This window comes from Aotus nancymaae, unplaced genomic scaffold (genome assembly GCF_030222135.1).
Source record: "Aotus nancymaae isolate 86718 unplaced genomic scaffold, 86718_ANA_hifiasm-v0.15.2.pri h1tg000089l, whole genome shotgun sequence".
Classification (NCBI taxonomy): domain Eukaryota; kingdom Metazoa; phylum Chordata; class Mammalia; order Primates; family Aotidae; genus Aotus; species Aotus nancymaae.
In genome coordinates this window covers 9,572,475-9,597,525 of record NW_026988504.1, presented here as the reverse complement: position 1 = coordinate 9,597,525, position 25,051 = coordinate 9,572,475, and the positions used below count along the sequence as shown (strand labels likewise).

General features: G+C 50.7%; 1 protein-coding gene across 1 annotated transcript in view; it reads right to left on the bottom strand.

The window, feature by feature from the left end:
• SDK2 (sidekick cell adhesion molecule 2) overlaps positions 1 to 25,051 on the bottom strand; it is a 316,185-nt gene that overhangs the window by 77,479 nt on the left and 213,655 nt on the right. Inside the window, exons 10-18 of the mRNA XM_064369185.1 lie at positions 24,030 to 24,146; positions 21,690 to 21,857; positions 20,535 to 20,637; positions 13,422 to 13,598; positions 12,891 to 13,027; positions 11,801 to 11,948; positions 8,265 to 8,405; positions 4,492 to 4,673; positions 3,401 to 3,516 (exon numbers count right to left, since the gene is read on the bottom strand). Of these exons, the coding sequence (XP_064225255.1) occupies positions 3,401 to 3,516; positions 4,492 to 4,673; positions 8,265 to 8,405; positions 11,801 to 11,948; positions 12,891 to 13,027; positions 13,422 to 13,598; positions 20,535 to 20,637; positions 21,690 to 21,857; positions 24,030 to 24,146 (1,289 nt within the window). The remainder of the gene's footprint in view (positions 1 to 3,400; positions 3,517 to 4,491; positions 4,674 to 8,264; positions 8,406 to 11,800; positions 11,949 to 12,890; positions 13,028 to 13,421; positions 13,599 to 20,534; positions 20,638 to 21,689; positions 21,858 to 24,029; positions 24,147 to 25,051) is intronic.

Genomic DNA, 25,051 nt, shown 5'->3' with positions numbered 1-25,051 from the left:
TTCACTGCTGACCTCCCCTCAAATCTCTGCCTCCCTTCCCACATCTGGAGGGAGTGGGTGCCATCTTTCCATCTGTCCCACGTTGCTGGGGTCAGGTCCTACCTCTTTAAAACATAGCGTAGGCTGGGAGTGGTGGCTCATGTCTGTAATCCCAGCACTTTGGGAGGCTGAGGTGGGTGGATCACAAGGTAAGAAGTTAGAGACCAGCCTGGACAATATGGTGAAACCCCATCTCTACTAAAAGTATAAAAGCCAGGCATGGTGGTGGGTGCCTGTAGTCCCAGCTACTTGGGAGGCTGAGGCAGGAGAATCGCTTGAACCCGGGAGGCAGAGGTTGCAGTGAGCCCAGACCGTGCCATTGCACTCTAGCCTGGGTGGCAGAGTGAGACTCCATCTCAAAAAAAAAAAAAAAAAAAAAAGTGTATATCCCCCATGCTGTGCTCTGTCTTCAGCCCTCCGTGGGGAGGACAGGCACCGGGCTCATGTGAAATGAGACCAGAGAGCCGGGCCTGGGGTCTGAGGTCTGTATTCCAAGATGGGATGACTGAAAAGTCCTTTTAGCACAGTTACAAGGAAAGCAAATGGACTGCTGCTGCTATTACTACTGCTGTATTACTATTGTTATTTGTTACGGGCTGAATTGAGCCTGCAAAATCTGTATGTTTAAGTTCTAACCCGCAGCACCCCAGAATGTGACTGTATTTGGAGACAGAATTGGGCCCTAATCCAACATGACGGGGGTCCCTGTAAGAAGAGACCATTTAGGCCAAGCACGGTGGCTCATGCCTGTAATCCCAGCATTGCAGGAGGCCAAGGAGGGCAGGTTACTTGAGGCTGGGAGTTTGAGACCAGCCTGACCAACACGGTGAAACCCTGTCTCAACTAAAAATAAAAAAAAATTAGCCAGACATGGTAGTGTCTGTAATCCCAGCTACTCGGGAGGCTGAGGCAGGAGAACAGTTTGAACCTGGGAGGCGGAGGTTGCAGTGAGCCGAGACCGTGCCACTGTACTTCAGACTGGGTGACAGAATGAGACTCCTCAAACAAAAAAAAAAAAAAAAAAAAAGGAAGAGTGCATTCAGACACAGACACTGAGGGAAGACAGACACCGAGGAGAGAGGCTCAGAGGAAATAACCCTGCCCGCACCGGAATCTCGTACCCCGCTGAACACAGATACACTTCTGTTTCCCAACCCCCACTGACCACCAGGTACCAGTCTGTGGTCTGTTAGGAACCAGGCGGCACAGCAGGAGGTGAGTAGCAGGCAAGAAAGTGAAGCTTCATCTTCTCTTTCAGCTGCCCCCACTGCTCGCATCCTCACCTGAGCTCCGTGCTGCCCCCACTGCTCGCATCCCCACCTGAGCTCCGTGCTGCCCCCACTGCTCGCATCCTCACCTGAGCTCCGTGCTGCCCCCACTGCTCGCATCCCCACCTGAGCTCCGCGCTGCCCCCACTGCTCGCGCCACCACCTGAGCTCCGTGCTGCCCCCACTGCTCACATCACCACCTGAGCTCCGTGCTGCCCCCACTGCTCGCGCCACCACCTGAGCTCCGTGCTGCCCTCACTGCTCGCATCCCCACCTGAGCTCCATACTGCCCTCACTGCTCGCGCCACCACCTGAGCTCCGCGCTGCCCCCACTGCTCGCGCCACCACCTGAGCTCCGCCTCCCGTCAGTGGCAGCGTTCGGTTCTCGCAGGGGCATGAACCCTACTGTGAACTGCGCATACGAGGGATCTAGGTTGGATGTTCCTTATGAGAATCTAATGCCTGAGATGTGCCACTGTCTCCCATCACCCCCAGATGGGACCGTCTAGTTGCAGGAAAACAAGCTTAGGGATCCCACTGATTCTACATTTGGGGAGTAATTATTTCATTATACGTTACGACGTGATAGTCATAGAAACGAAGTGTACAATAAATGTCATGTGCTTGAATCACCCCAAACCATCCTCCCCACCCAGTTTGTGAAAAAATTGTCTTCTATGAAACTGGTCCCTGGTGCCAAAAAGGTTGTTGCTTTAAGCGATCCAGTCAGCCATACTTGCTTAGAGCAGTCCCAGCAAACACATGCATTTCTACGACTACTGGAATCACTTTCCAAGTGTTTATAATGTGCTTGTCATTGTGCTGAACAAATTATAAATATTATCTCACTAAATCTTCGCACAACTCCAATGAGCAGGTATTATTATTATCTTCATTTGCAAGCGAGAAAACCGAGTTTATTTTAGTTATTCAGTGGTGTGAGAAGTGCATAGAGTTGGTGCTCAATAAATTGATTGAAGGACAGAAGCCGAGATGTGTTACAGAATGTGTGCAGGTCACCAGCAAGAGGCAGAGCTGGGACTGTAACCCAAGTCTTTCTGAGTCCCAGTCCTATGTCCTTAACCACACACTACATGGAGTCAAGTGCAGCCTGGGATACTTTCCAGCATGAAGCCCACAAGAGCCATGGTAAGAAGTGAATGCTGGATTTTTCTCATGGGGCCATGGCTACACCAGGTGTTCCTTTCTTTTTTCTTTTTTTTTTTTTTGAGATGGAGTTCTGCTCTTCTGGCCCAGGCTGGTGTGCAGTGGCTACAATCTCGGTTCACTGCAACCTCTACCTCCTGGGTATGAGCGATTCTCCTGCCTCAGCCTCCCCAGTAGCTGGGATTATAGGCACCCACCACCACGCCTGGCTAATTTTTGTATTCTTTTTTGAGATGGAGTCTCACTCTGTCACCCAGACTGGAGTATAGTGGTACGATCTCGGCTCACTGCAACCTCTGCCTCCCGGGTTCAAGAGAGTCTCCTGCCTTAGCCTCCCAAGTAGCTGGGACTACAGGCACCCACCACCATGCCCAGCTAATTTTTGTATTTTTAGTACAGACAGGGTTTCACCACATTGGTCAGGCTGGTCTTGAACTCCTAACTTCAGGTGATCCACCCACCTCAGCCTCCCAAAGTGCTGGGATTACAGGCATGAGCCACTGTGCCTGGCGTGATTTTGTATTTTTAGTAGAGGCAGGGTTCCACTATGTTGGCCAGGCAGGTCTTGAACTCCTGACCTCAAGTGATCCACCTGCCTCAGCCTCCCAGAGTGCTGGGATTATAGACGTGAGCCACCGTGCTCGGCCCATACACCAGGTGTTTCTGAGCCTGAAATAACCCAGGTTTTGTGGGTTTTTGCTGGGAAGGACCTTGGCACTGGGTGGCAGTGTCTCCACTTCCCGTGGCCTGCATGTGGCCTTGGAGAAAGCCTGCAGCTCTCTTCCTCTAATGTGCGTCCCCAGCTTGACTTAAGCCAATGACTTCAGAAAGAGGGGGGGATTTCCTCCCGCCCCCTCTGTCACCCCTCCGCACCTCCCGCAGAGGATCTCAGGGCCTCCTCTTGGGTGAGGAGAGGCCACGTGTACCTTGTAGCCCTGGTTGATGCCGTTGATGAACTGGGGGCTGGGGGCGTTCCAGGTGAAGCGGATGGTTGTGGAATTGGTGGCTTCTGCGTGCACGTTGCCTGGAGGGACTGTGGGAACTAGAGGAGAGAAGAAAACGGGAGAAAAATGCCGGGATGAGGGGGTATAGCCTCTGCCTTGCACCCCCCTACCCCACCCCACCTCCTCCCTCACTGTGTAGACCTAAGAGGCCTTCATATTCTCTCTGAATTAGTTTGCGTTAAATAAAACTTGCCTGACCCACCTCACAGGGTGCTGGTAAGTAAAAAGGGTGGGGCTGAAAAATGCTCTGGCGTGGTTTTCAGGAGGTAAGTTGTTTCATGATCTACCTCACATGAAATTCACAGAAGGTCCCCATACGCCTGGAGCCCCTGCCTTTCACCAGGTCCAAGCCAGCCTCCTCTTCCTTTTCCACTCAGTCCTCCCACCCTGTGGGGTAGCTTGGCACGGGGTGGTGATTCCAGCCTCAGAGTGCGATAGCAGGGGCCTCGTGAGAACGGCCACACAGCCGAGGCTCTCAGGCCTGGACAGGCAGAGCACCCAGCAGGCACGGGATCTGCCAGCAGGAAAAGCACCTGCTCCTTTGAGGCCATAGTCCCTTTTCATTTCATTTCATTTTTTTTTGAGACAGTCTCACTTTGTCACCCAGGCTGGAGTACAGAGGCATGATCTCAACTCTTTGTAGCCTTAACTTCCCCAGGCTCAAGCAATCCTCCTGCCTCAGCCTCCCAAGTAGCTGGGACCACAGGTATGGACCACCACACTGAGATAGTTTTGTTCATTTTTTGTAGAGATGGGGTCTCACTACATTGCCTAGGTTAGCCTCAAACTCCTGGGCTCAAGCGACCAACCTGCCACAGCCTCCTCAGTAGCTGTGCCACTGTAGCATGCCCAGCTAATTTTTCTCAGTTTTTGTAGAGATGGAGTCTCCCTACGTTGCCCAGGCTGGTTTAAAACTCCTGGGCTTGAGCAGGCCTCTGGTCTTGGCCTTCCAAAGTGCTAGGATGACATGCATGAACCACCATGCCTGGTCTGAGGCCACCGTCTCTACTTACCTCCCTGCAGCGTCCACTCTGTGACTTTACTGCTGTAGACGCCCAGCCCAGCGCTGTTGTAAGCAGCCACCTCGATCTCGTAGTTGGTCCAAATGATGAGGTCCTCCAGCAGCAGGTTGTTCACATCAGCATCCGTGATGTTCTTAAATTGGTAGCCCACGGGCAGCCCGGCCAGGCAGTACCTGAGGGGAAGAGGCGAGGCACAGTGGAGTCAGAAGCAGCTTGCTGGGCCTCGTGCCCAGGAAATTGTCCGCAGCAGTGCTGTCCAATAGGACTTCCCATGATGGCGCAAGTGTTCTGCATCTGTGCTGTCCGACGGGGTGCCCGCCCGCACAGGCAGCTGCTGAGCACTTGAAATGTGGTTTAGCGTAATCAAGGAAATATATTCAAAAAATTTTTTTGAGACAGAGTGTCACTCTGTCACCCATGCTGGAGTGCAGTGGCATGATCTTGGCTCACTGCAACCTCCACCTGCCAGGTTCAAGCAATTCTCCTGCCTCAGCCTCCTGAATAGCAGGGACTACAGGTGTGTGCCACCATGCCTGGCTAATTTTTTGTATTTTTAGTAGAAACGGGGTTTTACCATTCTGGCCAGGCTGGTCTTGAACTCACGACCTTGTGATCCACCCGCTTTGGCCTCCCAAAGTTCTGGGATTATAGGCGTGAGACACCATGTCTGGCTATACAGAGTTTTAAAAATGAACATATCAGAAAAAATTTTGGAGATTTGTGACCATTTGAAAAAAATAACAAAAAATTAAGAAAAAGGTATGTCATAAATGCATACAAATGTATGTTAATTGACTGTTTTGCTATAGATGTGGCTCTGGCCAGCAGTAGGCTATTAGTAGTTAAGTTTTTGGGGAGTCAGAAATTATACGTGGATTGGGCCAGGCGTGGTGGCCCATGCCTATAATCCCAGCACTTTGAGAGACCAGGTGGGTGGATCACTTGAGGTCAGGAGTTCGAGACCAGCCTGACCAGCATGGTGAAGTCCCATCTCTACTAAAAATACAAAAATTAGCTGGCAGGCTGGGTGCAGTGGCTCATACCTATAATCCCAGCACTTTGGGAGGCCAAGGCGGGAGGATCACTCGAGGTCAGGAGTTCAAGACTAGACTGGCCAAAAAAATGAAACCCTGTCTCTACTAGAAATAAAAAAAATTAGCTGGACGTGGTGGTACATGTCTGTAGTCCCAGCTACTCGGGAGGCTGAGGCAGGAGGATCACTTGAGCCCAGGAGGTGGAGGTTGCAGTGAGCTGAGATTGCACCACTGCACTCCAGCCTGGGTGACAGAGTGAGACTCCATCTCAAAAAAAAAAAAAAAAAATCAGGCATGATAGTGGGTGCCTATAATCCCAGCTACTCGGAGGCTGAGGCAGAAAAATTGCTTGAACCTGGAAGGCAGAGGCTGCAGTGAGCTGAGATTGAGCCACTGCACTCCAGCCTGAGCAATGGAGTGAGACCCTGTCTCAAAAAAAAAAAAAAATTATACATGGATTATCAACCATGTGGGGGTCAGCACCCCAGCCCCCACATTGTTTAAGGGTCAACTGTAGTTTAAGTAGCCAGAGTTGACTAATGGTTACCTTACTGGATAGCAGAGGTCTAGGGGATGTGTCTGGACTATTCTTTTTTTTTTTTTTTTGAGATGGAGCCTTGCTCTGTTGCCAGGCTGGAGCATAATGGTGTAATCTCAGCCCACTGCAACCTCCACCTCCCGGGTTCATGAGATTCTTCTGCCTCAGCCTCCCGAGTAGCTGGGACTACAGGCACGTGCCACCATGCCCGGCTAATTTTTGTATTTTTAGTAGAGACAGGGTTTCACCATGTTGGTCAGGATGGTTTCGATCTCTTGACCTCGTGATCTGCCCGCCTTGGCCTCCCAAAGTGCTGGGATTACAGGCGTGAGCCACCGCACCTGGCCGTCTGGACTATTCTTTTTGTGGGAGGGGATTGCTAATGAGGGGCACTGAGAGGTCCCAGGGCAGATCTCACAGGTCTCAGCCTCTGAGGGGTCACGGACAGGAGAGCTGTCTCCTAGAAGGCTGGGCTCTCTTTCTCCCTCTAGGATACAGCCTCCCTCTTCTGACAGTTACTCACCCAGGTGGAATGAAACACCTACTCTACCCATTTCTACCTCCACTGGCAAAAAGAATGCATGACGCTAAAGAAGTACAAAAAATTTGGGGTGTCAGACACAAAGGATGGATCGATCACTCATTTGAGAAACACAATGCATATATAATTTGGCATCTAATTATTGGAAAATTAAGGACCTCAAAGTATTCCAATGCATTGCAATGCCCTAAAACACTGCTTCTCTAAACTTCAAGTTGAATCTAAATCTCCTAGGAGACTTTTTGTTTTTTTTTTTGAGAGGGAGTCTCACTCTATCACCCAGGCTGGAGTACAGTGGTGTGGTCTTGGCTCACTGCAACCTCCGACTCCCAGTTCAAGTGATTCTCCGGCCTCAGCCTCCTGAGTAGCTGGGACTACAGGTGCCCACCACCACACCCGGCTAATTTTTTTATTTTTAGTAGATATGGGGTTTCATTATGTTGGCCAGGCTGGTCTTGAACTCCTGACCTTGTGATCGATCCTCCTAGGCCTCTCAAAGTATTGGGATTACAGGCGTGAGCCACCATGCCCGGCCGGAAGACTTTTTTTTACAAGTGGAGGTTTCTGAGGCCATCCTCAAAGTTTCCAGTTTGGTAGGTCTTGGATGAGACTTGAGAATTTGCATTTCTGACCCGTTCTCGGGTTAGGCTGATGCTGTAGGTGCTGGGACTGCATTTTAAGAACCACCGCTCTTTAGGATTAATGAAAAACCCACAACAAAATCAACCAATAGCGGAGCAGTCAAACCACTCCACTGTGAGGGTGTGTACGCGCAGGAATGAGACGGAATCCAGGCTCTCAATGAGAGTTCTCAGTAACTTCAAATAACTTATGAATTTGAACTTATGAATACCACATTTTAGTGACTTTTTTTTTTGAGACGGAGTCTTGCTCTGTCACCCAGGCTGGAGTGCAGTGGCACGATCTCAGCTCACTGCAACCTCTGCCTCCTGGGTTCAAGCGATTCTCCTGCCTCAGCCTCCCAAGTAGCTGGGATTACAGGCGCGTGCCAACATGCCCGACTAAGTTTTGTACTTTTAATAGAGATGGGCTTTCACCATGTTCACCAGGCTGGTCTCGAACTCCTGACCTCAGGTAATCCACCCGCCTTGGCTTCTCAAAGTGCTGGGATTACAGGTATGAGCCACTGCACCTGGCCATTGACTTTTAATGACTCTCATTTAGGTTACTACTATATAATCCCTCAGTCAGATGCAAAGATAAGGGTCTGTATAACTGGGCTTCATCTCCAGTAAGAACTAAAGAAAGAACTTTCACTTTTACATTGATTCTTTGGCCAGCGGGTTTTTCCACTCCTGAGAATATTTGTGGCTTCCCAGGGGGCCTGCCCCTCGGACAGGATAGTTACCTCTTTCTTCTCCTGTCTCCCTGTAGGCCTATTCCTATGTCAGCCCATATAGCCTCCTCTCTCAAGCATTCCTGCTGGTGTCCAGGGGTCTTCCTGCTGGGAGTTCTGCTAGGTGTCTAACCTAAATCCATCCTACCACTGTGGAGGCATTTCCTGTTGCCTGGTCCTCGCTAGACGGCAAAGGGCCTGCCATGAATCTGCACAGTCTTCCAGTCCACTCCTGATCTTCCCCCATGCCTCTCCCCCCGGGACTGGGCTCCTGTCCCCAGGTTGGACACCCACCTGATGACGTAGCCCTTGAGAATTCCATTCTGGTGGCTCTCAGGAGGCGGCTGCCACTGGATCATGATGGACTGGTTGGTGCGACCGCTGGCGATGACGTTCTGCGGAGGGGCCGTGGGGGGCTCCTCGGGGAGGGAAACCCTGGATCACAAAACACCAGTGCACTCAGTCTTGGGGTCAAACGCAGGAGTTCAGTGGGCCAGGAGAAGGCTGAACCCTGCCCTGCTCTGACCCTGGATAATTCTGTACAACTGCTGTGTGCATTTGGGCAAGTCACCTAACCTCTCTGAGCTTGTTCTATAAAGGAATTATAACAAAGCTCTACTTGCCTACCTTACGAGACTAGTTGAGGCTCAAATGGTACTGCATATATAGTCTCTGTGTGTGTATATATGAGTCCTTTAGAAAACTGTTAAGTCCAGATGTCATGGCTCATGCCTGTAATCCCAGCACTTTGGGAGGCTGAGGCAAGAGGATCACTTGAGGGCCAGGGTTCGAGACCAGCCTGGGCAACATGGCAAGACCTTGTCTCTACAACAACAACAAAAAAAATCCAGGCGTGGTGACTTGCACCTGTAATCCTAAATACTAGGGAGGCTGAGGTGGGAGGATGGCTTGAGCCAGAAGGTTGAGGCTGCAGTGAGCTGTGTTTGCGTCACTGCACTCCAGCCAGGGCAACAGAGCTAGACCCTGTCTCAAAAATAAATAAATAAAAATGCTAACGTACATATTTTTGGCGCAATTGAGGGATTAAGTTTCAGTTTCCTCTTTGTCAAGGAAGCTGTTGTTGGGGCTGATGAGGTCATGAGTGTCCACGTGTTTTAGAAGCAGAACTGTTGGTCACATCCCAGTGGCCAGCTGCCAGTGTTCCTTCACTAGGCCTCCTTTGCTGGCCGGCGGAGCTCTGGGCTGGAGCAGGGCAGGCATGGCGTGTGGCGGACAGAGCCAAGGGCACCCACCCTGCCTCTGGGAGCCAAGCGTGACAGCACGTCTTTCTCTGGCATAGCTGGGGGATGCTGTGTTCTGCCTAAGATTATTTATTTATTTATTTATTTATTTATTTATTTATTTATTTATTTATATATTTTTTGAGACAGAGTTTTGCTCTTGTTACCCAGGCTGGAGTGCAATGGCGCGATCTCGGCTCACCGCAACCTCCGCCTCCTGGGTTCAGGCAATTCTCCTGCCTCAGCCTCCTGAGTAGCTGGGATTACAGGCATGCGCCACCGTGCCCAGCTAATTTTTTGTATTTTTAGTAGAGACGGGGTTTCACCATGTTGACTAGGATGGTCTCGATCTCTTGACCTTGTGATCCACCCGCCTTGGCCTCCCAAAGTGCTGGGATTACAGGCGTGAGCCACAGCGCCTAAGTATATTTATTACATCATAGACACATGTTCATTCCAAACCAAAGTTAATTATTCTTGATGGATGTCTTTCCCTTTTTGTTTATTTTTATGTTTTTGTTTTTTGAGGGATAGCTTTCCTAAGCATGCTGCTTGCTTCTGTGGTTTTGTTTATTTATTTATTTGAGACAGTTTCTCTCTTTCACCCAGGCTGGAGTGCAGTGGCATGATCTCAGTTCACTGCCACTTCCGCCTCCCGGTTCAAGCAATTCTCCTGCCTCAGCTTCAAGAGTAGCTGGGATTGCAGGCGCCTGCCACAGGCATGGCTAATGTTTGTATTTTTAGTAGAGACGGGGTTTTGCCATGTTGGCCAGGCCGGTTTCGAACTCCTAATCTCAGGTGATCCACCTGCCTCAGCCTCCCAAAGTGCTAGGATTACAAGCGTGAGCCACCACACCTGGCCTGCTTCCATGTTTTTGTAGAGGCTGGAGTAAGGGTGATTTGGCCTTTTTTTTTTTTTGAGACAGGGTTTCGCTCTTGTCCCCCAGGCTGGAGTGCAGTGGCACAATCTTGGCTCACTGCAACCTCCACCTCCCAGGTTCAAGCGATTCTCCTGCCTCAGCCTTCCTAGTAGCTGGGATTACAGGCACCCGCCACCATGCCCAGCTAATTTTTGTATTTTTAGTAGAGGTGGGGTTTCACCATGTCAGCGAGGCTGGTCTCAAACTCCTGACCTCAAGTGATCCGCCTCCCCTTGGCCTCCCAAAGTGCTAGGATTATAGGTGTGAGGACTTGGCCTTTTTCTTGGTGACTCAGGGCTGTTAGCGTGAAGGGACATTAGGAAGGCGAGTCAGTGTGATGCTGTGCAGCCACAGGGCAGGAGAGCTGCAGGGTAGCTTCCCCTACACTTTGAGCCTGTCTGTTGTTGCGATTTTGTATCTTCAGATGGGCTAGGGCTGTATCTATTCATTCCTCGTCCCTTCTCCAGTGTTCCAAACGTGGCATGGCACACAGTAGCTGCTCAGTAAACAGTGAGTATATAAACCCTCCTGTAACTGCTCTCCACGCCGGCTGCCACCTGCCACTGCTCCCTCCTGTGGGAGCGTCTTGACCCCGGTGGTGCTACCTTAGCACAAGCCAGAGAGACCCAAGCTTATTGCAACTGTGGCAAAACCACAATGTTTGATTTAATCCCCGGGTGTCTTTTAAAGAGCCAAGTGAACGGCGTTGCACATGGGATTTGTATCACGCTGTTCTGACCTCTTCCATGACATACTTCTTGGTAGAGGTGGCTGCTTGTTTTACAGAGCTGGAGAGGATAGAATTCTCCTTCTACATAGATGGGTATCACTGTGTGATGTTTTTATATGAAGTACCTGCTGTTTTTATTTAATTTCCATTTTTGTTTTCATTTTTTTAAAAAATTATTTTTATGATCTTTCCACGTCCCTTCCCAGGTGTCTTTTTTTTTTTTTTTTTTTTTTTTTTTTTTTTTTTAAGACAGAGTCTTGCTCTGTCACCCAGGCTGGATCCCAGCTCACTGCAACCTCCACCTCCTGGGTTCAAGTGATTCTCGTGCCTCAGCCTCTTGAGTAGCTGGAATTAAAGGCGCCCACCACCACATCCAGCTAATTTATATATTTTTAGTAGAGATGGGGTTTTGCTATGTTGGCCAGGCTGGTTTCGAACTCCTGACCTCAGGTGATCCACCTGCCTTGGCCTCCCATCGTGCTGGGATTACAGGTGTAACCTACCATGCCCAGCAATTTTTATCATTTTAAAAATGCTTTGTGGGCGGTTGGGCATGGTGGCTTACGCCTGTAATCCCAGCACTGGGAGGCCGAGGCGGGCGTATCACGAGGTCAAGAGATCAAGACCATCCTGGCCAACATAGTGAAACCCCATCTCTACTAAAAAATACAAAAATTAGATGGACGTGGTGGCCGGCACCTGTAATTCCAGCTACTCAGGAGGCTGAGGCAGGAGAATCGCTTGAACCCGGGAGGCGGAGATTGCAGTGAGCCGAGATCGCACAATTGAACTCCAGCATGACCACAGAGCGAGACTCCAGCTCAAAAAATAAAAAAAATTCTTTGTGGGAACCCTAGCAGAACCTGGCGTCAGTGTCGGCTGCAGCTCCTCCCCACGGGAGTCTTGGCCACGCCCCTGCAGAGTGCCTGCTGCCCTCACCTCTCAGTGTCTTTGCTGAATTGTCCTTTCCCCACGTCGTTGACGGCACAGAGACGAAACTGGTAGGAGCGTGCAGGAACCAAGCCCTTGACTGTCACTGAGGTAGCTTTGGGGTCCACACTGGCCAGGAGTACAGTCCAGGGGGCATCTGCAGGGACAGTGAGTGGGGGCAGAAGTGGGCATCTTGGGGGGAACAGCGTGTGCTTCTTACTCCTCATTTCCAGCAAGGTCCAACCTCATTGGGGCTGGCAAGAGAGAGCCTCCCCAGCTTGGTCCAGGAGCGGCCCACCATGCCATTTTTTCTAGGTCCCATTAGCTCACACGACCCTGGGGAGGAGAGGGCGGAGGGTGCCAGAGCAAAATAAAGGCTCATGGGAACTGAGATGCCTTCGTCTCTCCCCCTGGCCCCGCAAATCAATGAGCTCCAGGCAAGCTGTGTTTAAAATGCCATCCAGCCTGGGCACGGTGGCTGGATGGTCTGTAATCCCAGCACTTTGGGAGGCCGATGCAGGCAGATCACCTGAGGTCAGGAGTTCGAGACCAGCCTGACTAACATGGTGAAACACCGTCTCTACTAAAAATACAAAATTAGCTGGGTGTGGTGGCGCATGCCTGTAATCCCAGCTACTCAGGAGGCTGAGGCAGGAGAATTGCTTGAACCCGGCAGGTGGAGGTTGCGGTGAGCCAAGATGGCACCATCACGCTCCAGCCTGGGTGACAAGCATGAAACTCTGTCTCAAAAAAAAGTAAATAAACAAATAAAATGCAATTTAAATTATGCCTGCTAATTTGACTTGGGGAATACATACATAAATAAACAATAAATACATAGTGGCCATTTTCTTTGCAGCTTCTGCTATGCCAGGCCCTGAGTTCAGCACCTGTTGTGTGTCATATCTTTCAATGGTAACACGCCTGACAGGCAGATGTCGGTGTTTCTTTCAGAGATGAGGAAGCTGAGGCTGCCAGAGGGAGGGATCTGCTCAAAGGCCCAGAACTAGGAAGCAGGGGAGCTGGGATCCCAGCCCAGGGCTGCCTCCTGAGTCCACACTTGGGCAGGGGGTGCTGGCGGTGAGCACGGGAACCTTACTGTTCTCCGACATCTCCAGGACGTAGCGGATCAGGGGGCTGTTGCCGTCAAACGGCTTGGCCCACGTCAGGTTGATGGCTCGCCTCTCCGTGGTGCTGAGCGTGGCCACCGGGTGCTCGGGCGCGTGGGGCAGTTGCCTGGAGGAGAGAGACGTGTGGTCAGGTGTCCTGTGCGGTCTGCAGGCAGGTGATGGGCGCACTGTGGGCGCAGGTTGTATGGGCCTTGGACTTCCACGACACTGCGCGATCAGACATAAAACGTGGCCTTCGTGCCCTCTACCTGGAGATGTTTCTCTCTGGAATCAGAGCCCCTCTGCTAAAGCCATCCTCACACCCCCTGCTCTTGACAGGGGGCCTAACTGAGCTGAGAGCAAGGCCTGGAAGGATCCTGGGGGGCGTGTCCTGAGTGAAGCTGAGCAGTTCAGGTCACACGTGGCCTGGGAATCTGACAAAAGGGACTTGGCTGACTCTGAGCCTGCCAGGTGCTATTGCCTGCACCTCCCCTGCTTGGGCCTGGGAGGGCTGCCCTTACCTGACTCGCAGGTGGGCACTGCGAGAGTCGTTGCCTCCCGCTGAGATCACCCGGCATGTGTACGTGCCGATGTCCCCCGACCACGTCTGTGAGATGTGCAGGGAGCCGTTTTTGTCCAGGCGGATACGGGGATTGCTCTCCATGCCCAGGGTGGCCCCGTCCTTCTCCCAGACGTACCTAAAAGTAAGAAGAACCCGTAAGTATAGAGGGAGAGGAAGGTGCCTTGGGGGTGGACTCCACCTGGAGCTTGTCCTGAGAATTTAGCTCCAAAGCTGGGCAGGGGACAATTCCAGGCAACAGCCAGCCAGGACAGTGGGACCGGGGAGCAGGACTGTTGAAGGCTGAGCAGGCTGGAAGCCCGTCACTCCTGCGGGGAGGGTGCTGCGTCCAGGAGAGCGAACGCATTAAGTCAAGTCATCATTGGTTGTCACACCTTCGGTTCAGGTCGGGTCAAAGCGTTGCTGCTTCTGGCCAGAAGCGATTGCAAAACAGCCAGCATAAAACAGCCAGTGAAAGGCATTCTTCTGAAGAGGTTAAAAGATTACAGCTGGAAAAAAAAATTCACATTTCCACATAGACTACATTTCGGAATTAGTTTTACGAGGGGAATCATTATATCAATGCATCACTGTGACAAATTGACTTGAGTGTCCAAAAAATCACTTTAGCTTCGGTCAGTCGGTACAAAGGGGGCTTGAGAAATTACACACACACCAGGGCCTGACAAGAAAAAATATCTTCTCTGGAATTGTTCTTGAGGAGATAAACCATTATCATTGTCATCAACATGCAGGAAGTGCCCGCCATGGGGGGCAGAATGGCACGCAGCAACCCCAGGGAAGGTTGGCCTTGGTTCTCAGCACAAGTGTGAGGAACCAGGTGGTGGCTGAAATGCTTTGCAAATAGCCCCGGTTAAGTGGGGTACAGGGTGGGGGCCCAGGCTGCTGGCTCCCAGGACTATCTGGGTTTACAGAATGTCAGATAATTAGGGAGAGTGACTCTGTAATGTTTTAAACTTAAGTTATAAAGCAGAACCACGGTGGTTCACACTGGTAATCTCAGCACTCTGGGAGGCTGAGGTGGGTGGATCACCTGAGGTCAGGAGTTCAAGACCAGCCTAAAGACAGGCAAAATGTTGTCTCTCCTAAAAACGCAAACATTTGCCAGGCATGGGGGCGGGCACTTGTAATCCCAGCTATTCTTGAGGCCGAGGCAGGAGAATCGTTTGAATCTGGGAAGTAGAGGTTGCAGTGAGCCGAGATCTCCACTGAACTCCATCCTGGGTGACACAGCAAAACACCGTCTCAGAAAAACACAAAATCGCCCCACGAAAACCATAAGCAGAACCAACAGAAAAGTGAAAAGTACAGGTAAGAAAAAAAAAAGAAAGGAAAAGAAAAAGAAAACTCAAACGTTTTCCGATAATGGGGAACCATGATTAACATTTGAGTGCTCGCATATCTTCTAGACCCTCCTTCCCTGCCGGGAAAGTTAGTGCACTGCAGCACCGCTACGTTCAGGAGTCAGACTCTCAGGCCAAATGCTGGCTCTGCTACTTTCCAGCTTTGTGATATTGGGTGAATTAATTTATTAATTAATTTATTTATTTTAGACAGAGTCTCGCTCTGCCGCCCAGGCTGGAGGGCCGTGATGCAGTCTTGGCTCACTGCAGCCTCCACCTCCCAGGTTCAAGTGATTCTCCTGCCTCAGCCTCCCGAGTTGCTGGGATTACAGGCCTGTGCCACCACATCTGGCTAATTTTTAGTAGGGACAGAGTTTCGCCATGTTGGCCAGACTGGTCTCAAACTCCTGACCTCAAGTGACCCACTCACCTCGGCCTCCCAAAGTGCTGGGATTACAGGCTTGAGCCACCATGCCTGGCTAGCCATCCTGTTTTTAAAGCTGCTTTTTGACTCAATAAAAATATCATAAATTCTTTTTGATGTGACATTTCCACACCATCATTTTTTTAAATTTTAAAAAATTTTATAAAAAAATTACTTTAAAAAAAATTTTTTTTAAACGAAGACAGGGTTTCATCATGTTGGTCAGGCTGGTCTTGAACTCCCGACCTCAGGTGATCTGCCCGCCTTGGCCTCCAAAGTGCTTGGATTACAGGCGTGAGCCACCACGCCCGGCCCCATCATTTCTTTTTATTGGACGCACAATGTTTCAGTACAGTTGCTTTGCAATTTAACCGATCCCATAACATTGGACATCCAGTTTAGCCCCTTCTTTTCTCATATCATAGTTAATGCTGTGGTCCTTATGGCGAAATGTTTACAACCATTCCAAATCACTTCCTCAAGGACAAATTATCAGGAGTGAAACTGTTGAGTTAGTTTTGAAGGCTTTTAATACCTACTTAGAAATAAACAACAGCAATCCCCTTCAATTCCTCTCTTTATTTAGGAAGGAGTTACCCTTGCCGGTGCTCATAGGATGGGCAGAATTTTACTTAAAAGCAAATTTAGTTGCAGAGAGTAACTCCCATGTGAGAAATAACCTATGGCAAGCAGACAGTCTGCTTCAGAATGTGGTGCTTTAGGAAGCGGAGATCACTGCCTGTGAAGTATTTGTGCCAAAACAACTGAACATGAATCTAATTAGCAGATACTGAAATGGAATTAGAAATAGAGGGGCTAGAAGAACAGCTTCACAACACCGTGAGAAAGCAGCCAGTCAAATCCAGAATGTTCAATATTCCACAACAGGATCAGCAAACTGTGACCTGCTGCCTGTTTGTGCAAATAAAGTTTTATTAGAACACAGACATGCCCATCTGTTTACATATGGCTGCTTTAGCGGAATAAGCAGAGTTGAGTAGTCATGACAAGACCATATGGTTTTCTTAAAGCCTAAAGTGTTTGCTCTTTGGTCCTTCACAGCAAAGATTGCTGACCTCTGTCTTCTAAAACCTGGTTTCTCTAACAAATCAATTATGTAAAAACAAAACAAGAACAAAGACAAAAATAAAAAAGAAGTACTTTCAACAAACAGTGCTGGAAGAGCTTGACAACCACACGCAAAAAAAAAAAAAAAAAAAGAAACTAGACACATAGACATAGATCTTACACCCTTCACCAAAATTAACTCAAATTGGATCACAGACCTAAATGTAAAATGCAAAGCTATAAAACTCCTAGAAGATAATACAGGAGAACATCTAGATGACCTTGGGTTTGGCAATGACTTTTTAAATACGGCACCCAAGGCACAATCCATGAAGGAAAGAACAGATAAGCTGGATTTCACTAAATTAAACATTGCTGCTCTTCCACAGACACTTTCAAGAGAATAAAAAGAGAAGCCACACACTAGAAGAAAATATTTGTAAACGATATCTCTGATAAAGCACTGCTATCCAAAATATATGAAGAACTCTTAGAACTCAGCAATAAGAAAACAATCTGATCAAAAAATAGACCTTGACGGATGCCTCACCAAAGAAGGTACACAGAAGGCCAACAAGCAAGTGAAAAGATGCTGCGCACTACACGGCATTAGGGAAATGCGAATTAAAACAACACTGAGGCATCACGACACAGCTATTAGAATGGCTGAAATCTGGCTGGGCTTGGTGGCTCGCGCCTATAATCCCAGCACTTTGGGAGGCTGAGGCAGGTGGATCACCTGAGGCCAGGAGTTCGAGACCAGTCTGGCCAATGTGGTGAATCCCTATCTGTACTAAAAATACAAAATTAGCTGGGTTTGGTGGCAGGCGCCTTTAATCCCAGCTACTCAGGAGACTGAGGCAGGAGAATCGCTTGGACCTGGGAGGTGGAGGTTGCAGTGAGCCAAGATTACACCATTGCACTTCAGCCTGGGTGACAAGAGTGAAACTCTGTCTCAAAAGCGGGTGGGGGGAAGAGAAGAACGGCCAAAAACCAGAGCAATGACACCACCAAATGCAGGCAAGGAGAGTGCTCACTCAGTGCTGGTGGGAATGAAGAAGGATATTGCCACTTTGGAAGACAGTTTGGTGAGTTCTGACAAAGCTAAGTATACTCTTACTATTATTTTTCATAATAAAAAAAGTTGAAAAAAGAAAAACAACCCATGAGTTTATTCGATTCAAATAGGATAGAAACTTTCCTAACGATCTGCTGTTATGTAACTGGCTATTAAGCAATTTTGATCAGTGATTTTCAGGGTTCTTTTGGATTTAGGTGACAGTAGCCCTAAGGAACGGAAAGATGTGCTAAAAGGCTCGGTCACAAGGACATTCATAGTTCTGTTTTTCTTTCTTTCTTTCCTCCTTTTTTTTTTTTTTTTTTATTTAGAGATGGGGTCTCACTATGTTGCCCAGGCTGGGCTCAAGTGATCCTCCTGTCTTGGCCTCCCAAAGTGCAAAGATTACAAGTGTGAGCCACCATGCCTGACCAATAGTGATATTTCTTAATATTAGCAAAATTTTAGAAGTAATCCAAATTCCTTCAGTAGAGAACTGGTAAACATAAATTATGTCATATCCACATAATGGACTGCTGAATAATTATGCAATTAAGTTTATACAAAAATATTTATTTATATGGAAAGAGACTCATAATAGGTTCTTAAGGGAAAATCAGATTAACAAACAGCATGTTTCTAGTTTAAAATGACATCCGGATATTTTTAGTGATGATCTCGAATTGAGGGGAACAGATATTTCTATCTTTTTTTTCTTTCTCATTTTTAAATCTTTTTGCTCATGAGCATTTTCTGTGTTTTTCTCCCAAAATGGAATGGCTTAGTTGTATAATAAGAAAAAATGAAAATATTTATTAATATTAATAATGGCTAAAAGTAGATTGATCAGATTCGGTCTAGCTCTGGGCTCAGATCCCACAGAGAAGTGCTTTTTTCTAGAACTGTTTTGGAGGTTTTCATGCTGGAAGCCTGCACCTGCCCCGACCCTCATCCCTGCACCTGGCTCTGCTCTGAGAACATGTTACTCAGGCTTCAGCGGCACCACTTTAGTCTGATTTGGTTGAGATCGTTTGTATTAATTTGGTGCAAAAGTAATCGCAGTTTTGACCATTCCTTCCAAAGGAGAAAACTGCAGTTATGTTTGCACCCACCTCCTGCTGTGTTTCGTAGCTAGAGCAGGGCTTTCAATCCTGGTGACACATTACAATCACCTGGGGAGCTTTTTAAAAATGCCGAGGTCTGGGTCCCACCCCATTCCCAAGATCTACCTCAAGATGGATGCAGCAAACCACCATGGCACGTGTATATCTATGTAAGAAGCCTTCACGTTCTGCGCATGTACCCCAGAACTTAAAGTATAATAAAAAATATATTAATTTTATATATTAAAAAAATGCCAAGGTCTGGGTCCCACCCCACCCCCAAGACACGCCCCTGTCCTCCCAGTCTAAGGAAGACAGGCTGGGGTGGGAGCTACTGGGCATAGTGGCCTTGGGCATAGACTTCGCCAATTTTAAGGGGGAATGAGGGGATGATTCTTCTCCCCACCCCCATCTTGAAAAGATGGCCCTAGATGGTTAATTTCCTTTAAGGTGAGGACCCCTCTTCAGTAACCTGGAACAGGGATTTCTCACCTGTAGGTCACTGGGGGAGGAGGGGCGCTAGAGAGTGGGTCTAAAGGTTACATTGTAAGAAACCCCTGAATCTCATTACGAATCAGTAACTGTCTAGAGAACGACTACAATGTATGTTTTCTCAAATATAAGTTGGCACTTTTATAAATGTCATCTTTATAAAGATGACATTTTTATAAATAAAATCTGATTTAAAGTGTACCGAATTGATACATACAGCCTTTTGTTATTACAGAATTTCCCAATTACTGAATGTTAAAAGCATAGCTACTACATAATGAATGGACCCGAGACGCACAGCAGTATTCTACGTGGGTTCTCTCCCAGGTCCTTTCTTACAGTTGGGATGTTAATTTTTAAAGAAAAATCTGTCAAACGCAGAAATAAGCATATTCTGGAATCTCCGTCAACAATCTTCTATTAACACATCTACGTAAATTTTTGCATTTGTGCTAGAGTCACATAATGACTGCCTTAAGTGGCCAACACTTGATGAGGTGTTTCTCAAACGGGGGCCGCCGATGTGTTCTCTGAGAATCAGTGTTGGCCAAAAGCCCAGAGCCCCTAGTGCCAACCTGGGCTCCCGGAGTCTCATTTAATGTGGCTGTACAGACTGTCACAGACCCAGTGGCCACCAGATGGCGCCCCAGGACACAGTTGCCTCCGGCTCGAGGAGAAGGAGGCCATTTCTCCCAGTGCAGGAGCGCCGGCCCCTTCCAGCCTCGATGCCAGTTGCTTTGACAGTGATATTGCTCATAAAATAGAGAAGCAACACGCAGGGAATATTTATTTCTAAGGAAGCAGTTGCATTTCCCTCAGCATTCTGGAGCTCAAGGCAGACAAGGCAGGCGGTTTCCTCTTGGTTTAAGCCTTGGGGGTGGGGGCAGGGTTTGGTCCAGGGGCTTGGGAGGGGTCCCGGCTTTTATACCTTTCGGCTGCTTCCTCCCAGCTCCTTTAGTGGCTTCCACAGCGGGGCTGAGTTCCCTGGAGGCCAAGTCCCTTGTCAATGTCCCCCCTGGCTTGGCCCTGGCAGATGGTGGGGTGACCTCGGGTTGGACACTCCATTTCCCTCATGTGCCTCTCTGGGAGGGTCCCCCCAGGGCTCATCTCCTGCCCCACCCTGATAGCTGACCCATGTTCACCTGCCCAGACCCCTCGGCTGCCCATTCAGAGGCCAGAGGGCCTAAGACTTGGGGTGGGGTAGGGGACACTAGCAGTGGCGTCTGGGACCAGAGAGGGCAACTCCCTGCCTTCCGTGCTTACCAATCCACAAGCCTCTTTCTTTCCCCCTCCCTCGCCCCCTCCTCCATTCTTCCTTCCTTCATCTTTCTGCATCTCTTCCTCTTTCCCTCCCACTTTAGAAACTGGCTTAACTCAGTTCAGGGTAGCTCAGTTCCCAGGTGTTCACTTCACATCCCCTACCTCTCAGCCCTGCACTCAGCTCCTCCGCCCAGGAGCAGGCGTGGCTCTGCTCTCACCTCCCTGGTGTGGACACTTGCCTAGCTGCAGGCTACTGCCAGAGGCTCCCTCTCCCCTCTGGCCTGGAGTCAACAGCGGGGGCCAGTACCTGATGGTCACGCGGGGGTCATGGGTCACTCCGCACACCATGGAGGCTTGGGTGCCTTTGATGACGCTCTGGTCCTGGGGCGGCTTGGTGATGCGGGTCCGGGCTGAAAGGGACGGAGGAGACAGCATGGTGGGAAGCGGTGTGGGGGCTGTGTGGCTGGACTCAGGGTGGATGTAGGCAGACCAGGTACCATAGCAAAAGTCCCCAAATGGTTAAAAAGAATAATGCGCTCCCTGGTACTTTAATTCTCAAAGCCGCATCATAGTGGGGGCTCATGAAATTTTGCTCTCACAAACCATGGGTGGGTTGGAGAGACCAAACTCTGTGGATAATCAGGACCATATTTTCAGCGTATCAGTGGTCTGGCCAGGGTCAAAATAGGGTTTTTCTAGTCTAGTGCTTCACCCACCAGGGCCCCTAGGCTCAGCCCAGACAAGTGGCCCACAGGTATCTTGGGTGTGGATCCCAAGTTGGAAGTAGCTTGAGAAGTTCCGTTACAGCAGGGTTCGGCTAACTACAGGCTGGGGGCCCAGTCCGGCAGGTGGCCTTTCTGGCTAAATAAACCCTTACTGGAACACAGCTCTGCCCACTGGATGACGGACTGTCTGTGGCTGCTTTCTAGATAAAACGGAAGTTAGTTGAGTACTTGTGACAGAGACTGTCTGGCCCACAAAGCTTAAAATATTTACGATCTGGCCCTTTCTTGAAAAAATTTGCCAATTTCTGCCTTAAAGTATATGAAGACAACTCTCCTATAACCTCAATGTTCTCTCAAGCTGGCCAAGCATGGCATCATTGGCAGAGCCTTCCTAGTCCCTGGGCTCTGAATCACTTTGTCACTGTCCCTCTGATGAGAAGGGCCCTGGCTGGGACAGATGCTGGGGTGGAGGCCCTGGTGGTGTGAGCCTGTGCTCCGTAGCTGTCCCGAGCCTTCAGCAGCTGCAGGGATGTACACACGCACACACGAATGTATAAAGCCCCGTGGCTTGCACACATGCACACACGAATGTATAAAGCCCTGTGGCTTGTATACATGCACAGACGGATGTATAAAGCCCCGTGGCTTGTACACATGCACAGACGGATGTATAAAGCCCCGTGGCTTGTACACATGCACACACGGGTGTATAAAGCCCCGTGACTCTGCACACTCACCCCAAACAACTAGGTCTGCTGAGGCCTCGTCGACCCCCCGAGAGTTGGTTGCCAGGCAGGTGTAGGTCCCCGCATCGGAGATGTGTGTGGGGCTGATGAGAAGGCTGCCTGATTCCAGAGGTGTGAAGCGAGGCAGCTGCACGGAGCCGCTGGCCAAGATGCGTTCCCCTGAGGGCAAAACACAGTGGGGGTCAGCCTGTAGCCTCCCCCTACCAAGGGCACACCTGTCCCTCCATGGCTGCTCCAAGGCAGCGTGGGCCCTGCAGGCCCCTGGTTCTGGAAATGCTGGAAGGAATGAGGACAGATGGCAGTGGGGCTGGGGTGGGGGCTGAGACCTGGAGAGCTTTCTGGCTTAGGGACTGGCACAAGGGCATAGGGACTCAGAGTAGGCAGCTCAGAGCCCGTGTCCCCCGATGCTCCTGTGCCCGCCACACCGCATGCCCTTCACCAGAGAAGGGGGCGCAGTTTCCTGATGACGGTGAGCAGCAGTCCAGCACAGCCCTCAGAGGCAGCTGGCACCTGGGTGGGGGGGCTGGGGGCCGGACAGCTCTGACAAGGTGATGACAGGCGTCCTGCGGCAGGATGCTTCTGGAGAGAGTCACCTTCAAGGGAATGGAGGGAAGTGACGGGAGCCGCCTGGAATGGGGGTGGGGTAGAGAGGGACGCGGTGTCCCCCAGCAGCAGCCCTGACCAGGGCAGACCTCCTTCTGTGGGGGACCCAGGGAGCCTGGTGCCCAGCCTGGGAGGGTCCTGGCCAGAGAAAGACGGGGAAAAAGAGAGGCTGCAGGTGCACCTGCGGGAGTGAGCCTGGGAATGCCGGTCTTTGTGACTATGTTTTAAAGAAACCCCCCCTCTCTGTGTGGAGGGGAATCTCCATGTGTGCACCCGGGGGTCGAGAGTGTCCATTTGTACATGTGCACAGGCGCAGTGCACTGCTGAGTGTGTTGGTGGGTGTGTTTATTTCCATGTGTAAGCACGAGCCTAGGTGTGCCCGTATTATCCCCACAAATGTTAATCGAGTGGCTACGGTGTTCCAGACCCTGTTCTAGGTCCTGGGAGACGGTAGTGGACAAAACTGATGCCCCTCACTTTGCAGGGAGACAGGCCACGAGCCAGGTGAATAAGCCGATGACCGAGTGTGTGAGAAGGTGGGGAGTAAAGGAGGGCTGGGGGAGGCAGGGCTCAAGGGGAGGGCTGGGGGAGGCAGGGCTCTCGGGGAGGGCTGGGGGAGGCAGGGCTCAAGGGGAGGGCTGGGGGAGGCAGGGCTCAAGGGGAGGGCTGGGGGAGGCAGGGCTCTTGGGGAAGGCTGGGGGAGGCAGGGCTCAGGGGAGGGCTGGGGGAGGCAGGGCTCAGGGGAGGGCTGGGGGCTGGGGCAGGGCGAGTCCTTGAAGGAGGCACCTCTGAGCCGGGGCTTGCAGGTGTGAAGGAGCAACTGTGTTGGCACATGTGTGTGTGTGCGTGTGTGTGCATGTGTGTGTGTGTGCGCGTGCACGCACGGGGAGAGTCATGAAGAGGAGAAGAGGAAGCACACAGGGCAGACGGACTTGGGGAGGTGGCTTGGTCTTTGCTGGCCCCGCCGTCTGGAGCCCTCTGAGCTGCCCAGGGTAGGAGGGAGGGACTCCTACCTGCACTGGTGACAGCCACCACCAGAATAAGATTCATCATCAAGCACCTACCGCTTCCTGGGCTTCCCAGCCTCCCAGGCACAACACGGGCCCCTCAAGTGCACGCTACAGTCTAGTCTTCACATCACCCTGGGGTACGTATATTATCGTCACCAGTTCACAGATGGGGAACCCGAGGCTCAGAGTGAGTTAATAACTCACCCAGGTAGCAGGTCTTGGAAGATGAAGAGCTGGGCCTTGAGCCAGCCTGGGATGTGAAAGTCTCTCTCTCTTTTTTTTTTTTTTTGTTTGAGATGGAGTCTCGCTCTGTTGCCCAGGCTGGAGTGCAATAGCACCATCTTGGCTCACTGTAACCTCTCCCTCCCAGGTTCAAGCGATTCTCCTATCTCAGTCCACTGAGTAGCTGGGATTACAGGCGCCTGCCATGATGCCTGGCTAATTTTTGTATTTTTAGTAGAAATGTGGCTTCAGCACTTTGGGCCAGGCTGGTCTTGAACTCCTGACCTCACGGCAATCTGCCAGCCTTGGTCTCCCAAGGTGCTGGGATTACAGGCACGAGCCACCGCGCCCCGTTGAGATGCTCTCTTGGCTTGTGCAGTGCACAACCTTCGCAAGTGTACATGGGGAACCCAACCTGGCCAGCTCCAGAACCTAGTTCTGAAGACTATCCTAGGCCATCACATGGCCACACTCTTTGAACGTCTGAACCATCTACCTTTCTGCCAAGTGATAGCTGGCCGGGGCGCCCCCGAGGTCTCACATGCTAGCACCACTGACATGCCGTCGATCACCGTGCTGTCCAGAGGGCCTCTGGTGATGTTGGGGGCGATGCCTGCAAACAGAGAAGTGGGGCCTTTTAGCCACAGCCTGGAAGCAGCGCCCCAAGCCAGAGGGTCAGGGACCCCTAGGCCCACCGAGGGTCAGGCCCTCGTCCTCCTCTGCCATGGTGAGGGGCCCTCCACGAGGAAGGATGTTGGCATCTTGATGGGGCCCCAGTGTTGAAAATAAGCCCAAGGGGCCATGAGGACTCCCCTATGCCACCTGCCCTGTGGAGGGACCCAGGTGACACCAGTGCCACCCTGCTTGGATTCTCAGGCCTGCATTTGGGGGAAACTGAAGACCCCAGAGGGCAGTTCACATCCTCTCTGACAAGGTTATTGGGGTTCACGAGCCAAAAATGAAAGGAAGGCTCTGGCTTCTTAAAAGAAAAACAGCCGCAGTGAAGAGGGGGACTTCAGTCACTTTCTAAGCGGCCCTGCCCCAGGAGCTCCATTCAGCCTCGCCCCGTGTAGGGTCGGGGCAGCCTCCTGGCTCTGCACTCCCCTTGCCTTATCCCAGCCCTCGAAGGAGGAGCTTGCCAGATGGGCTAAGTTCACCCATGCTGGGAAGCCAGAAGCAGGACAGCAGCCCCTCGGTAGCCAAAGGCCCCCTGCCCCACGGCTGCCCCGTCTGAGGCCTCTGTGGGTCTGGGTGACAAACACTGTGAGGCTCGAGCAGACCCCTGAACATCCCGTGCTGCCCTGGGGAGCGCACCGTGCTCTGCACTTACACAGAACTTTGCGCTGTGGGCCACTCACAGTATCATCTTCCCCCGCTCCCCCTTTTTCTTTTGAGACAGGGTCTCATTCTGTCACCCAGGCATGAGTGCAGTGGTGCCATCTTGGCTCACTGCAACCTCTGCCTCCGGGGCTTGAGCGGTCCTCCCACCTCAGCGTTCCAAGTAGCTGGGAGTACAGG